A 16,322-nucleotide genomic window follows, 5' to 3' on the forward strand; every position below is an offset into this window, starting at 1 on the left:
CCTGACATGCTTAGGTCACCAGTTCGAAACCCCAGGCTAGTCTGGTCAAGGCACATACGAGGAGCAACTACTACAAATTGATGCTTCACCACTCCCCCCCTTTCTCTCTCCTCTCTCTAAAATCAACAAATAAAATCTTTAAAATAAGATATAAGCTCTGAAGGCAGGGGGTTTTGTCTTTTTTGGACATATATATCCTGTGGACAAGAGCAGTGCCTGGAACATTGTAAATCTCAATAAGTTATTGTTGAATCAAACCATGAGGTGGGAACTCCTTGATTTTCCTACTAAGAAACTGAAAATCTACTTGCATCTGTACCCGTTTTCTTCCTTTTCCAGCTAAGGAAGAGTGCCTCATCCTAACAAAGGTCAGTGTTTTCCGTGTGGATTGGATCTCATCTCTCCTTGCCTTCTCAAGAACTTTGTTCCTTTGATCTCCCCTCTCTCCTGCATTATTTATCAATCTTTCTCTACTAGGTCATTTCATTTAGTATGTAGTCAGATTCACACCCTTCTAAAACCTTCCCTGTCCCCATATCAGTTACTGCCACACCTCCTTGCCTCCCACTCACTAACCCATTCTAATCTGACTTTCACCTCCACTATCAGTTCTTGACAAAGTCAATCACTTTTTAACACTTTTTAAAAATATATAATTTACATACTGTAAATTATGCATTTAAAGTGTAAATGTACCATTCAGTGGCTTTATTATATTCAGAATTGTTTAACCATCACTATGGTCTAAGATTTAGAACATTTTTATCACCCCCATAAGAAAGAAACCCCATACCCATTAGCAGTTCCTCCCTATTCCCCTCACCCCTCAGCCCTAGGCTACTCCACTCCTCCATTTCTATAGATTTGCCTCGTTTGGACTTTTCTTTTAAATGAAGTCATTATGTGGTTTTTTGTGACTGGCTTCTGTTGCTTACCATGTTTTCAGGGTTCACTCATGTTGTAGCATGACTCAATACTTCATTCATTTTATGGCAGAATAATATTCCATTGCATGTATATACTATCTTTTTTTTTGTGACAGACAGTGAGAGACAGAGGGACAGATAGGAACATACAGGAAGGGAGAGAGATGAGAAGCATCAACTCTTCGTTGTGGCACCTTAGTTGTTCATTGATTGCTTTCTCATATGTGTCTTGATGGGGAAGGTGGCTACAGCAGAGCTAGTGACCCCTTGCTCAAGCTGGTGAGCCTTGCTCAAACCAGATGAGCCCGCGTTTAAGCTGGTGGGATTTCGAATCCGGATCCTCTGCGTCCTAGCCTGACGCTCTATCCGCTGCGCCACAGCCTGGTCAGGTTTTACTGTCTTTTATTTATCCACAAGCAGATGATGGACATTTGGTTGTTTCTCCTTTTTTTTTTTTTTTTTAGCAAGAGAGACAGGGACAGATGAAGGGAGAGAGATGAGAAGCATCAACTCATAGTTACAGCACCTTAGTTGTTCATTGATTGCTTGACCTGGGGTCTCCAGCCGAGCCAGTGACCCCTTACTCAAGCCAGCGACCTTTGGGCTCAAAGCAACAACCATGGGGTCGTGCTATGATCCCACACTCAAGCCAGCGACCTTGGGGTTTTGAACCTGGGTTCTCAGTATCCCAGGCCAACACTCTATCCACTGCACCACCGCCTGGTCAGGAACCTCTTTCTTTTTTTTTTTTATTACAGTCACCCTACTTGGTGTGAAATGGTATCTCATTGTGACTTGATTAGCATTTTCCTAATGGCTAATGATGTTGGGTATCTTTTCTTGGGCTTTTTGGCCATTTATGTATTTTCTTTGGAAAAATACCTATTCATATCTTTTATTCATTTTAAAATTATTTTTTTATTATTGAGTTATGAGTTCTTTATTCTAGATACCAGTGTTTCATCAGATACGATTTGCAAATATATTGTACCATTCTGAGTTGTCTTCTCACTTCCTTGATTTGTGATCCTATTTAGTTCTCTTTTTTTGTTGCTTTTGTTTTTGGTGTCATATTTAGGAAAACCATTGTGTAATTCAAGGTTATAAGGTTTTACTCCTATGTCTTCTTTTAAGATTTCTATAGTTTTAGCTCTTAAAAGTCTGTGATCCACCTGACCAGGTGGTGGCGCAGTGGATAGAGCGTCAGACTGGGATGCCGAGGACCCAGGTTTGAGAGCCCGAGGTTGCCAGCTTGAGCACAGGCTCATCTGGTTTGAGCAAAAATCTCACCAGCTTGGACCCAAGGTCGCTGGCTCGAGCAAGGGGTTACTTGGTCTGCTGAAGGCCCACGGTCAAGGCACATATGAGAAAGCAATCAATGAACAACTAAGGTTTCACAACGAAAAACTGATGATTGATGCTTCTCATCTCTCTCTCCATTCCTGTGTCTGTCCCTATCTATCCCTCTCTGACTCTCTCTCTGTCCCTGTAAAAAAAAAAAAAAAAAAAAAAAAAAAAAAAAAAGTCTGTGATCCATTTTGAGTAAATTTGCATATATGTTGTAAGGAAGAGTCTAACTTGATTATTTTGCATGTGGATATCCAATTGTCCCAGCATCATTTGTTGAAAAGACTGTTCTTTCCCCCATTACATTGTCTTGGCACCTCGTCAGTGATGATTTGTGTATTAAAAGCAGTACCCCGTTTTCCCCTTACCTATTTGTCCTATCCGCATCATTGACATAGTTGACCGTGCTCTCCTTCAAATATTCTACTCTCTTGGTTCTCCTTTTACTTATTTTGCTATTTCTTTTCAGTATTTATAGGTTCCTTATATTCTACCAAGCGTCTAAATGTTGGCTTTTCGTGGCTGTGTAACAAAACTTAGTGGCATAAAATAATTACAATATTTATTATGCTCAAGTGTTTTGGGGCCAGGAATTCAGACTGAACAAAGCAGGGCAGCTTATCTCTGTTCCGTGGTGTCCTGGGCTATGGACTGGTGTCATCTGAAGGCCTGTGCCGTTGTACATGTCAGGCTGTTGTGAACAGCTATCGACCGAAAGCCTTCGTTCACATCTGCACAGGCCTGTGTCTCAGCGGGAGGAGGGAAGGAGGAGGAAGAAAGGGAAGAAAAGAGAAGGAGAAAGAAGGGAAAGCCCAGGGAAGCCATTTCGTCTTTTATGACCAAACCTCAGAAGTTACACAGAAACACTTTTGTTACATTTTTTAAAAACAAAAATGTAACAAAAAGCCTCACATTCAAAGAAAGGGAAATAGAATGCCTCTTTATGTGGAACAGCTAGGTTCTTAAGAGTAGAGGGGCAGAGATATTGCTGGGGCCTCTTTGCAGAAAACAAATCTGCTGCAGTTTGTTCTGGCCACTTGGGTTCACATCCTCTCACACGCAACACATCTCTTCGTCTTCCAAAGTGTCATCCCTTTATGGTATCAGGCTGAAGCTTGAGGTTCAGGATCTCACTGAGGTCAGGTTCAGGTGTAGGTGGGATTCCTTGGGTACAATTTCTTGATGACAGCTCCTTGAATATTTATTTAAAAACCTGGGGACTAAAGAGGGCAATTATCGACCCTAACTCCACCATTACCCAACATAAAATGATGAGACAAGATAACCTTCCTACTGCAAAAGGGGAAACAGAGGCACATAGCAATCACTGTAATTCTTTTTATAGTTTTAAATACTGTGCATACATTCCTGACTTCCAAATTCCCTAAGGTCTTGGAGTTCCACATTAGAATACCGTAATTCACAATTTGACACCTGCACTTGGACACTGCAGATATTTCCAACTTAATATGCTAAAATGAACTCTTGTTTTCTACTTCACTTATTTTCCTGGTTTCTCTGTTTAGGAGAATGATGCCACCCTTCACTTAGCTAGCTGCTCAGATCAAAATGCAGAACTCAGCCTCAGTTCTTTTCTCTCTCTCAAGCAAGTTCTATATTTTCTTTCTCCAAAATATACTTTTTTTTTTTTTTTTACATCTCACCTGGATTGCAACAATCTCCTTATTGGTCACTCTCTATTCTTGTTCCCTTCCAACTTCCTTTGACATAGCAAAGCAATTATTTTAATATTACTTTAATAACATTTTAAGTACTATTTTAATGAATGGCATTCCCTTGCTCACCATCTTCAGTGACTACCCACTGCACTTTGAGTAAAATCCAAATTCCTTAGCATGGTCTAAAAGGTGCATGTAACTGAGTTTTGTCTGTTCCTCTGTATGCCCTGCCATTGTCTCCCTAACACACTATACTTCCATCTTCTCTGGGCTTCTTTCAGTTCCTCAAACATACCAAATTCTCAGAAAGGGTCTGTACACATGCTATTTTCTCTGACTGGAATACTCTTCCCCAAATTCCCATCCCTACCTACCTGAGGCTTTCTCATCCTTCAAGGCATGACATTCTTGACCATTCTAAGTAGGTACCTCCTCTTACTTTCTTTCACTTGTATCCTGTGTTTCCTTTATAAAACTTGTCCCAATTTCAAGTCATATCCTATTTGTTTACTTATCATATGTCTCCCTAACTAATCCGTATGTCCCACTAGGTCCCCTGAATTATTCACTATTTTTGAATTATTTACCAGTATATATACTCACTGTCTACACAAAATATACACTCAATAAATATATGTTGAATATTGTTTAAAGGTATACTTTCATTTTGAGATAAAAAGAAGTAATTATTAATAATGTCAAATGTATTATTTCCCATTTGTTACTGAAATAGCCTTTTGTTCTTCTCTTTCAGTAACTGCCCTTCCTTTCTGGCTGCTGCTTTAGCCAGAGCCACATCAGACGAAGTCCTTCGGAGTGATCTTTCTCCACATTACATCCCAAAGGACACAGATGGCACAGAAGGGACTGTGGGTGAGGACCATTCTACGTGATTTGTTTCAAAATATTAGTTTCTTCGCATGTGTAATGAGCCACAGAAAACGTTTGCCACATACTAGCTCTAATTATGTTTACTGTGTTAACTGTGTAGTGGTAGCAAGAGAAAAAATCCAAAAGAAAAAAAAAATTTTTTTCTTTAAACTAATCAATAAAAGGAGGAAGAAAGAAAAAAATAGAGGAATGTTTTGAAGAGATGTGAAGGTGGTAACTGGAGTAAGAGATCATCATAACAGTATATTGTCATTAATACCTAGACAAATGGGAAGAGTCGAATGAGAAATGTGAAGAAAAGATGAGTGAGGGAGGGGAGAGAGTTTGAGCCAAACCTATTTAAAATTATTAGCTTACCTTTAGGAATCCAAGTAAAAAGGTCAGATATAAACATTCAAGAACTCAGTTGTAATAAAGCCTCATTAATTACATTAAATTTTATATAAATAGAGCTCCTTATGACAGCTCTGCAAACGTGAGTTAATTACATGGATCACTGTACTTTTTCCAGGCAAATTATGAGGTATTATTTATTCAAGAAGGCATATTTATTCATGTATTAGACTTATATATATTTGACAGGCTCTAAAGAAATAATGATTTTTCTAAAAATTAGGGAATTACTACTGAAAATTGTTAAGGAATTTTAATATTTCATTCTATTTGTTCTGTTTTAAGCATTTGCCTTCAAACATGGTACATAAGGAGCACAGCACATATTAATGTATCAGAGTAGCTAGATTCCAGTAAAGATTCCTGTTCTTCCTTTATCTCTCTAGGTCATTTTTGACAGAAAATTAGCAAGGAAGGCATTCCTCTGCTTGTTTTTACTGACAGTAATTGTTTCACTTGGAACCAAATTGTTCCAGAGTCAAGCTGGCTGGGATTCCCACTACAAAGCCGTCTCTCCCCTGCTACTGGTGCGTGAAGCAAGCGCCCTTGAGGGAAGAACGGGGTAAGCCCCGCCCCAGCACGGCTGCCTGGCTGACTCCCACCAGCTCAGTGCAGCGGCCTGAAGACTGAGTAATTTACAGCTGTTAGGGGGAGGACTACTACTTGAACAATTTTCTTTTTCACGCCCCTTTAAATTGTATTTTTCCATTTCAAGCAGCAGTTATTTATATACCAGTGCTCAATACCACTCCCCATAGGAGAATACTTCAAGTAGCACGGTGGAAGTGCTGCCCTACAGACGCCCCTGACCCCTCGTAAGATAGAAAAAGTGAAATGAAGGTTTTTTTCCTTTTGGTGGATATTATTGGTCACCCTGATTTTATATTTTTCTGAGAGAGTATTCAGTAATGTCTCCTAAATCACATGCCACTGCTGTGATTTAGGATGATCTATTATAATTCTGGACTATATGCAAGTCCTTAATCTGTTCAACACAAATCAATGTAAACTGCACTGAGAATATCTACAGGGCATATTGTGTTTCTCCATATATCAGAGTGAGAAGTGAGTGTACTGAATAAGGCCGGTTGTCACTGGCTTACAGGCACTGATGTCCCCATTGAAATGCCTTTTGTCTTTCCTTTTAGTTTCCAAAAAACAGGCTTTAAAAAAATCCTTAACTTAAGTTCCTTTTATTTTTATATCATCCCTAACAGAATTTTTGCGCAAATTTAGTTTAGCAGACATAATGCCTGTCCAGACAACCTAAAATCAATTTGAAATATCCCAGTATAAAAATTAAAAACAAAAAGGGGAAAATGATCACTAATACGGAGGAAATTGAGAGAATTATTATAACATTGTAGGAATAAATGTGAAAACCTGGGTATTTTCTAGAAAAATGCAAATTAATAAACTTGACCTAAGAAGAGAGAGATTGAGAAGATTGTTAAGGAGCTAGCTACCTTTGCAAAAGGACAAGGAGTGGGTGATACTCAGATAAACAATTTCAAACAATCAAAGACATAATTCCAATGCTTTTTTAAGTGAGAGGAGAGGAGGCAGAGAGACAGACTCCCGCATGCGCCTTGACTGGGATCCACCGGGCATGCCCACCAGGGGGCGATGCTCTGCCCATCTGGGATGTTGCTCTGTTACAACTGGAGTAATTTTTTAGCTACTGAGGCGGAGGCCACGGAGCCATCCTCAGCGCCCGAGTCCAACTTGCTGCAATTGAGCCTTGGCTGCAGGAAGGGAAAAAAGAGAGAGAAAGAAGCAAGAGGGGGAAGGGTGGAGAAGCAGATGGACGCTTCTCCTCTACACCCTGACCGGGAATCAAACCCGGGACATTCACATGCTGTGCCGATGCTGTACCACTGAGCCAACTGGCCAGGGCCTAATTCCAATGCTTTGTAAAGTGAATTATTCAGTTTCATAAAAGGAAAATTTGCGCTGCATAACGCTGATACCAAAACTTAGACAAATTGTGTCTAAGACAATTTAAAAAGGAAATGAGAGGTCAATCTCAGTAATCATTATTAAATATATTAAGTAAAATACTGGCAGCACTGAGTACAACAGTTCGTTCATTTGATGAGTATTTTACTGGGAGCCGGCCACGTCCTTAGCACCGTGCCAGTGAATAGGACAAACGATCGGGAAGTCTGTCAGCGTAATTTATATGTTACTGCATCACAAGAAACAAACCAGAGTAATCTTTAAAGATGCCCAAAGAAGCATTGATGATATTCAATATCCATTCCTAATTTTTAAAAATATACTTAATAAAGTAGAACTAGATGGATACATCGTGGACATTGTAGAACAAAATTTGACTCTAATCAAAATCTAGCATTTATGCTTGATGTATATACTCAAGAATTTTTTTTTTTTTTTTTTTCTTTTCATTTTTCTGAAGCTGGAAATGGAGAGACAGTCAGACAGACTCCCGCATGCGCCCGACCGGATCCACCCGGCACGCCCACCAGGGGCGACGCTCTGCCCACCAGGGGGCGATGCTCTGCCCATCCTGGGCGTCGCCATGTTGCGACCAGAGCCACTCCAGCGCCTGAGGCAGAGGCCACAGAGCCATCCCCAGTGCCCAGGCCATCTTTGCTCCAATGGAGCCTTGGCTGCAGGAGGGGAAGAGAGAGACAGAGAGGAAAGCACGGCGGAGGGGTGGAGAAGCAAATGGGCGCTTCTCCTGTGTGCCCTGGCCGGGAATCGAACCCAGGTCCTCCGCACGCTATGCCGACGCTCTACCGCTGAGCCAACCGGCCAGGGCCATACTCAAGAATTTTTGGTTGCAAATGACCACTAACACAACTCACATGGCTTCAGCAAAAACAGAATTTATTGGCTAGCCTTCAGTGTAAGGGCTGCGCAGCTAGATTCAAGGCCTCTCATGATGTCATCTGAATCTGGAATTTCTCCAGCTCTTAGCTGTACTCTTTCATTTATATTTTATTTTCAGGCTCCATGCAGGGTCAAGACAACTGCTAGGAGCACCAGGTCTTCATCTGCCCAGTTCAAAGCAAGCAGGAAAATAAGAGTAACTTTACCCAGCTCCTCTTACATAAGTCACAGCATTTACCCTAATCAGCCCAGCTTGGACCAATGTCCCATTGTTGACCCCAATCACTGTGGCCACAGGGAGGTGATTCTGACTGTGTAGGCCCGAATCACAGTTCATACCCCCAGGTGCACATGGACTAAGAGTAGAGAAAGAATGTTCCAGGCCGAAAGAAGATTGTTTGCTTGGCCGCAAACAGCACATTACAGCATAGTTCAGACTCAAAATAGCACGTAAGTAACTAGTAATTAATTCATTAGGAAATATGAAGGACCTGTTAAAACTGTATTGAGCAACAGAAGAAGGATTTAAATTAAGGAAACAATATAGCTTGTTCCTGGATAACACTCAATGTGAAAAAGATGTCATTTTTCCCCAGATTACTCTATAAATTCAATGTGGTCCCAAACACAATGGCAACTATTGATAATTCCCCCCCTAAAACTTTGCAAAATAATTAGGAAGTTCATTTGGAAGAACAAACACGTCAAGGCAAAGTGACATCTTTTAAAATTAAGAAAATAGGTAGGAAAACCAGTCTGCCTGCTATTATCATGTATAAAGTTACAGTAATTTTAAAGGGACCCGCACCACTGTAGAAATAGATGGAAAAATTAGTGAAGTGGAACAGACGATCCAGAGCATACAGATATTTTAATATTTTAGTGATTAATTTACATAAGTTTGCGTACTCATTTATTCAGTAAACATCTAATGAATCCTATTATCTGCTAGGTACTATGCTATGACTAATGAAGGAAATTAAGAAACAATCTTTATCTGCACTCTAATTTAGGAAATGTAGAGCATTGGGTGTAAGAGTCAGATATACCTGGGATTGAGAATGGTTCTGTTTTTGAAATATTCTAGACACAGAACGTACAAATACCCACAACATACTGGCTATTGTTACAAACCGTGGTAAGAACTATAATAGATGGTGTGAAAGAGTGCTGTGGGGAGATCAGGGAAGGACTAACGGGGAGAGGCAGGGACAGTTCTAGTGCTGTACTGAGTAGTATGGACGCTGGTATTGCTTCCTTACCCCCTTTAACCTGTCTGCACCAGCACTGTCGGTCACCAGCCCAGTGATGGAAACCTCAGTTCTCCACCTTGTTGTCCAGCGTGGTAGCCACTGGCTAGATGGAATTATTGGACAGTTGAAATATACCAGTAGCTAATATGGCCAAAATATTGAATTTTACATTTTACTTAATTTTAATTAATTTAAAGTTAAGTAGCCATATGTAGCTAGGAATCGACTTTATTGGACAACCCATGTCTATATAATAATATACAAACCAAAAAATGATATAATGGTTTATATTATTACCTGGGAATTTGGGAACTATCCTGATAGTTAATATCAGTTGTTTCACCTAAATCTGTTCTGCCTCAAAGGTTCTGAGTTCATTTATCATTTAGGAATCCTCTGTTGTGACTGAGTTAAATGCACACCCAAATGCAGGGTCCACATGGGTTGGAGTGATACAAATATGCCATTGCTGGCTGGAAGACATAGTCTCTAGTGACTGGTGCTTTAAAAAATAAAAAGATTGGCATTGCAGCCCTGGCCAGTTTGCTCAGTCGCAAAGAGTGTCGTCCAGAAACAACAAGGTTGCACGTTCAATCCCCAGTCAGGGCACACACAGACAGCAACTAATGAATGCTTCCCTTCCCCCCCTCCACTCTCTCCCTTCCTCTCTCGTTCTCTCTAAAAGTCAATCAATCAGTAAAAACCTGGTTGGGTGGCTTGGTTGGCTGGAGTGTCATCCTGGTTGAGGCTGCCGGTTTGAACCCTGGTCAGGGCACAGACAGGGGCAGCTTGATGTTCCTGTCTCTCTCTCCCCCCCCCCCAAATATTGATGTTGCTTAAAATATACAGTCAAATGTTGGGTTCTCTGTTGGCCTCAGTTTCCCTGTTATACACACCTCTTCAAGTTTTATTTGTTCTTTGCAATTCTTTTTTTTTTTGTATTTTTCTGAAGTTGGAAACGGAGAGGCAGTCAGACAGACTCCTGCATGCGCCTGACCAGGATCCACCCGGCATGCCCACCAGGGGGCGATGCTCTGCCCATCTGGGGCATTGCTCTGTTGCAAGCAGGGCCATTCTAGCGCCTGAGGCAGAGGCCATAGAGCCATCCTCAGCGCCCGGGCCAACTTTGCTCCAATGGAGCCTTGGCTGCGGGAGGGGAAGAGAGAGACAGAGAGGAAGGAGAGGGGGAGGGGTGGAGATGGGCGCTTCTCCTGTGTGCCCTGGCCGGGAATCGAACCCGGGACTCCTGCACGCCAGGTTGACGCTCTACCACTGAGCCAACCGGCCAGGGCATGTTCTTTGCAATTCTTTTCTTTCAAATGTACCCTTCATTTTCAGTTACATAAAATTGTCAAGGAGACAAAGTCACAAAACCTGGTTAATTGCTCTGTATTCTGTTAATGAGAAAAACAAAAGCCTTGAGGTCAGATTTCTGAACAGTCATTTTAAAAAGAAATTTGAATAGAAAACAGGTAACTGTAGTCACAGATTTCGGCAGTGGCAGGGCGAGAACTAGAGGACGAGACTCCAGGCTCCCAGGCTGTCCTAAGAACACATAGCCTCTCTGTCCTAAGAACACACAGCCTCTCTGGGATTTGTGCTGTAGGTCACAGGAGGCCCACCCCGCCATTCCCCATCTGCCACATGCTTTCTCAGGCTGTCAAGCTACATCTGACTTAGTAAATTAAAAACCAAAAAAATGTGAATTCTAATTTTTTTTTTAACCTGGGATGTAGGAGGAACCTCTAAAATACTGGCCTCAGAAAGCCTAGTCTCCCTTTGCTTATTTCAGTAGCCGCAACTTGAGTTGAGGACAGCTGAGTGGAGATGGTGTGAGACAATCTAGCCAGTACTATTGAGTGTTGCTTAAAGGCTTCCACATCTGGCCACACACGGAGGGATGTGTGGCCTCAGAAATTAGCCAGTCTCCTCCCTGTAACGGGTCAAGTAGCAGACTTAATAGTCTAGTCTAGGGTAAAGAATCCTCTGATTGCTATTTCTTTTTCTATCCAGGATTACACACATAGAATTTAAGTACTTTTTCCTTAGGGAAATAGGAAACTCTGGTAGTCTGTTGGCTATACTATTTAAGCTATTAACTAAAGCTTTAATTAAAAAATACATCAAGGCCCTAGCCAGTGGCTCAGTGGATAGTGTCGACTCGGCCTATGGACATCCCGGCTTCGATTCCCAACAAGGGCACACAGGAGTAGCGACCATCTGCTGCTCTCCTCCTCCCTCTCCCCCTCCTTTCCCGCCTCCCTTCCTGCAGCCAGAGGCTCGAGTGCTTTGAGCCTGGCCCCGGCGCTGAGGATGGCTCCACTGGAATGCGTCAGCCTTAGACACTCGAGCTTCGGCCCCAGACGGGATTGCCGGGTGGATCCGCTCAGGGACTCGGCCTCACTATCTCCCCTCCTCTCACCTAAAAGAAAAAAGGACATCAAATAGTAAAAATATATAATTTATTTCTAAATTATGATCAGTTACAGGAGAGAAAAGTTAGGGAACAGGAAAGAGGTAAAGAAGAGGTTGGGAAAAGGGAGACAAAGACAAATGGAAATCAAAGTAAACCCTGTGGTTCCTGTAGTTGGTAAATAATCTGTTGCTCACAGGCCTGTCGTATTCCAGCTAGCTGGATAACCACTGTTCATATTTCAGTCACTCCTCTCAACACAGGGGACTTGGCTCTCCAGATGACTATGGCAGCCAACCCAAAAGAACCATTCCCTGAGCGAGGTGGCAGTGGCCAGAGCACTTGTGGACTAGAAGAAACCTGGCCTTGGTAAAGACCCAGACCCGACCAGAGGTTTTCTTCTCATGACATAAGAATCATGTTAGTGGCCCTGGCCTGTTGGCTCAGCGGTAGAGCGTCGGCCTGGTGTGCAGGAGACCCAGGTTCGATTCATATCATTATGAATCGACCCAGGTTAGAGGAGAGGGCACATAGGAGAAGCGCCCATTTGCTTCTCCACCCCCCCCCCCTCCTTCCTCTCTGTCTCTCTCTTCCCCTCCCGCAGCCAAGGCTCCATTGGAGCAAGGATGGCCCGGGCACTGGGGATGGCTCCTTGGCCTCTGCCCCAGGCGCTAGAGTGGCTCTGGTCGCGGCAGAGCGACGCTCCGGAGGGGCAGAGCATCGCCCCCTGGTGGGCGTGCCGGGTGGATCCCGGGTCGGGTGCATGCGGGAGTCTGTCTGACTGTCTCTCCCCGTTTCCAGCTTCAGAAAAATACAAAAAAAAAAAAAAAAGAATCATGTTAGTGGCAACTCCTGGCTGATTTCCTACTAGATAGGTTGTCATTTTCTCTCTTCAGAAGCAACATTTCATACCCCTTGAGAAGGAGGAATTTCTTCTATTAAGGAGGGGCTTGACTAATGTGACCTACTTCTGTCTTTACTAGTCAGACAAGTGAAAAGCAATTTTACAGGGCTCTTCATTAGGGGTTTCTGTGTTTCTTTCAGAGATTGAGACAGTGAAATTGGCCCGTTCTGTCTTCAGCAAACTACACGAGATTTGCTGTAGCTGGGTGAAAGATTTCCCTCTCCGCAGGAGACCCCAGCTTTATTATGAGACATCAATCCATGCCATCAAAAACATGCGCAGGAAAATGGAGGACAAACACGTCTGCATTCCTGACTTTAATATGCTCTTCAACCTCGAGGTAAGGGCACTTCTGAAGTCAAATGATATTTAGAAAAACACCTTCATGGTTCTGTTTTCGAACGGAACTCCTCACATACGTCTAATACTATCGGATAGGATGGAATATGACAAGGCAAAGTGGCACAAATTGGATTGCATTAGACAAAGAACTACTTTAATTGAAATAGGTAATACATTCACATGGTTTAGAACAGAAAAATAAAATCTCTCATCTTTGTCTCTCACTCAGTTCCCCTCCATGAAGGCAAGGGAGTTACCAGTTTCTTGTGTAACCTTCCAGAGCTATTCTAGAAACATACAAGTGAGAAAGAAAACTGTTTTTTTTTTAGATAAACTTTTTTTAATTTTTTTTAATTTTTACTTTATTTATTCATTTTTTAGAGAGGAGAGAGACAGAGGAGAGAGAGACAGAGAGAGAGAGAGAAGGGGGGAGGAGCTGGAAGCATCAACTCCCATATGTGCCTTGACCAGGCAAGCCCAGGGAGAAAACTGTTATATCACAATAAAGCTGGTTTTTTAAAGGACACTGTTTTGCTGGTATAATCAAATGGTGTTCATTAATTTCCTAAATTACTATGTTGCTGAAGCAACACAAGCACAAATACAAAAGAAGGAATTTGAGACTGAGACAGTTTTCAGTTTTCATGTGATTTTCTTTTTTAAATCTTGGGTTCTGAGATAAAAAAGTAGCTAGACTTACATTTCCTGAATCTCTGACTGACAGATTGGGTCATGTGAGCCTTGTCAACTTAATAACCATTTTCTTGCTGTATTCCTCTTATCTCTCTATTAAGTGTGTTATGTTAATGCAAACAGAGGTAGGCTTGCTTTCTTTGCCTGTCACTTGCCTCTTTCCTTCACTCAAGTCCATAACTTAGAAGTTACAATGCAGTCATTTCTGCAAAGCACAATATTTCCTTCATTGAGCAGTTAATTTAAATTTTAGCTGACAGTCAAGGTCTGATAAGCAGTAATAGTGGGCTGGTAATTGGCATTCACATTACAAAGACAGATCTGGTGATATCTGTTTCCAAATGTTACCATGCCCATGCAAATGTAACCCAGAGGATGTTTTGTTTGACAAAACTTTTACACAACACTGTCAGTAATAATAATAAATTAGAAATGATCTAAATTATTAACATATAGGGAATAACTGTGATATGCTCATAAGATGTATAGTACATATCCATTTAAAATCATGTCTTCGAGAATACTTAATGACATGGGGGAAATGCTAATGATATGATAAATGGCAAAAAGCAGTATATAAAATTCCATGTATAGTGGTCCCTCGTCTATCATGAGGGTTAGGTTCTAGAACCCCCCACGATAGACGAAAATACATGAAGTAGCAACCTTATATTTATTTTATTATTTATATATATGTTAAGGCTTTATAAACCTTTCTCATACTGTTAATCTAGAAAATGCTTATTTTACCGCAAAAATAATTAAAATAATATATAAAAATACTTATAAGCCGCAAAATCCCGCGATATAGCGAAAAATCCACGATACAAAATTAGATATGCACAATTTAAAAATCTGCAGTACAGTGAGACCGCGAAAAGTGAACTGCGATATGGCGAGGGATGACTGTATAGTATGATCCCAATTTTATTGACAAAATGTGTATGTATACAAAAAATACTGGTTATCTGTAGATAGTGGGATTATAGACATTTATTTACTTCTTTACACCCTTTTTTTTTTTTTTTTTTACAGGGACAGAGAGAGAGAGGGATAGACAGGGACAGACAAACAAGAATGGAGAGAGATGAGAAGCATCAATCATCAGTTTTTTGTTGCGACACCTTAGTTGTTCATTGATTGCTTTCTCATATGTGCCTTGACCGCGGGCCTTCAGCAGACCAAATAACCCCTTGCTCGAGCCAGCAACCCTGGGTCCAAGCTGGAGAGCTTTTTTTTGCTCAAGCTAGATGAGCCCGTGCTCAAGCTGGCGACCTCGGGGTCTCGAACCTGGGTCCTCTGCATCCCAGTCCGACGCTCTATCCACTACGCCACCGCCTGGTCAGGCTTTTACACTTCTTTATGGTCAAATAAGTGTACACCATCTTTATAACAGGGAGAACATCAGTATTTTTTTTTTTTACTTTAAGAAGTTATGCTGATTATTGAAGAGCTTCATTTGGCTCATCCTATTTTTTTGGATGCTATACTAGGAATCTCTCCACCTATCTCACATTGCTTTGTTATACTCTCATGTCCCAATAAAGGAATCATTGCCCCTCTCTCTTTGTGATAATCCCAGAACAGCTCACTCGTCATTTAAAAACTGTTTATATATGCTGTTTTTTTATTTTATCCTTTTCCTGCCAATTCAGTTATTTAAAAATGAGTACTACTTTTCAGTATAAGTAAAAACTCTACCTATCAGGACTTTTTCTAGATAGTTCTATTTAATCATTTATTCTTTAATGACATTACAGATAGTGTTCATTGGATTGCTAAATTAACTAGTTGTAATGTCTAGCTGATATAGACTTCATAATACTTGGGTGTTATCATTATGGACATTTATATGCGGTACTTATATAAATGCAGTATATATCCTTTAAAAGAACTTTTCCAAAGTCTAAATAGACCTGTTGTTTTAGTAGTTCTTCCACATCCCTGTGAGATGGGAAAGCAAGCACAAGGAAATTAAATGTAAATGAATGGGAAGAAACCAACAAACTAAAGTTAAGCAACTACAAGTTGATGCTTCCCATCTCTCTCCCTTCCTGTCTCTCTCTCTCTCTAAAAAAAAAAAAGAAAATTAACTGATTTACTTTGTATATTTATTTTGCTTTGAATGACAGGACCTGGACTCATCCAAGCAGAGCCCAAGGAAGGTCAAAGACTTACAAATGAAAATCATTACACACTGTTGCCTAAAGGGAGACCAAGACTCAGAGTTCAGTGAGTTTATAGATCTCCTAAGGAAGCTAGATCTGAGACTGAAACACTTGAGTTGAAGCACACTTTCGTGGTGTTAATGTCATTGGCTTCCTTTGTCAGGAGAAAGCTAGGTTTAGAAGCCCCGCCTCCAGCAGTGGGTGGGCAGGCGGGCCAGGAAACTGCAAGCTGACTCTTAGCTTAGGGGACAAGGTCAAGTGTTACAGGGCAGTTAGACATCTGTTGTGGTTCAAGTATTGCCACCCAGTTCAGACTATGTTATTTAAGGTGAGAATTCAATGTGACCATGAATGATTTAGGATGGAGACTTTATAGTTTGGAAGTGTGTATAGGCTTTCATTATCTCTGTATTTTAAACAACCTAACATAATTGGCCTTGTGCATAAACTAAGAACA

General features: G+C 41.2%; 2 protein-coding genes across 2 annotated transcripts in view; both read left to right on the plus strand.

Moving 5' to 3' along the window:
* The window catches only part of RAD51C (RAD51 paralog C), a 187,064-nt gene that overhangs the window by 121,289 nt on the left and 49,453 nt on the right, over nt 1-16,322 (plus strand). The gene's annotated exons all lie outside the window — the stretch shown is intronic.
* PPM1E (protein phosphatase, Mg2+/Mn2+ dependent 1E) overlaps nt 1-16,322 on the plus strand; it is a 99,373-nt gene that overhangs the window by 69,260 nt on the left and 13,791 nt on the right. Inside the window, exons 2-3 of the mRNA XM_066364683.1 lie at nt 4,707-4,825; nt 12,803-13,002. Coding sequence (XP_066220780.1) covers nt 4,707-4,825; nt 12,803-13,002 — 319 coding nt within the window. The remainder of the gene's footprint in view (nt 1-4,706; nt 4,826-12,802; nt 13,003-16,322) is intronic.

This window comes from Saccopteryx leptura, chromosome 2 (assembly GCF_036850995.1).
Source record: "Saccopteryx leptura isolate mSacLep1 chromosome 2, mSacLep1_pri_phased_curated, whole genome shotgun sequence".
NCBI classification, from domain to species: domain Eukaryota; kingdom Metazoa; phylum Chordata; class Mammalia; order Chiroptera; family Emballonuridae; genus Saccopteryx; species Saccopteryx leptura.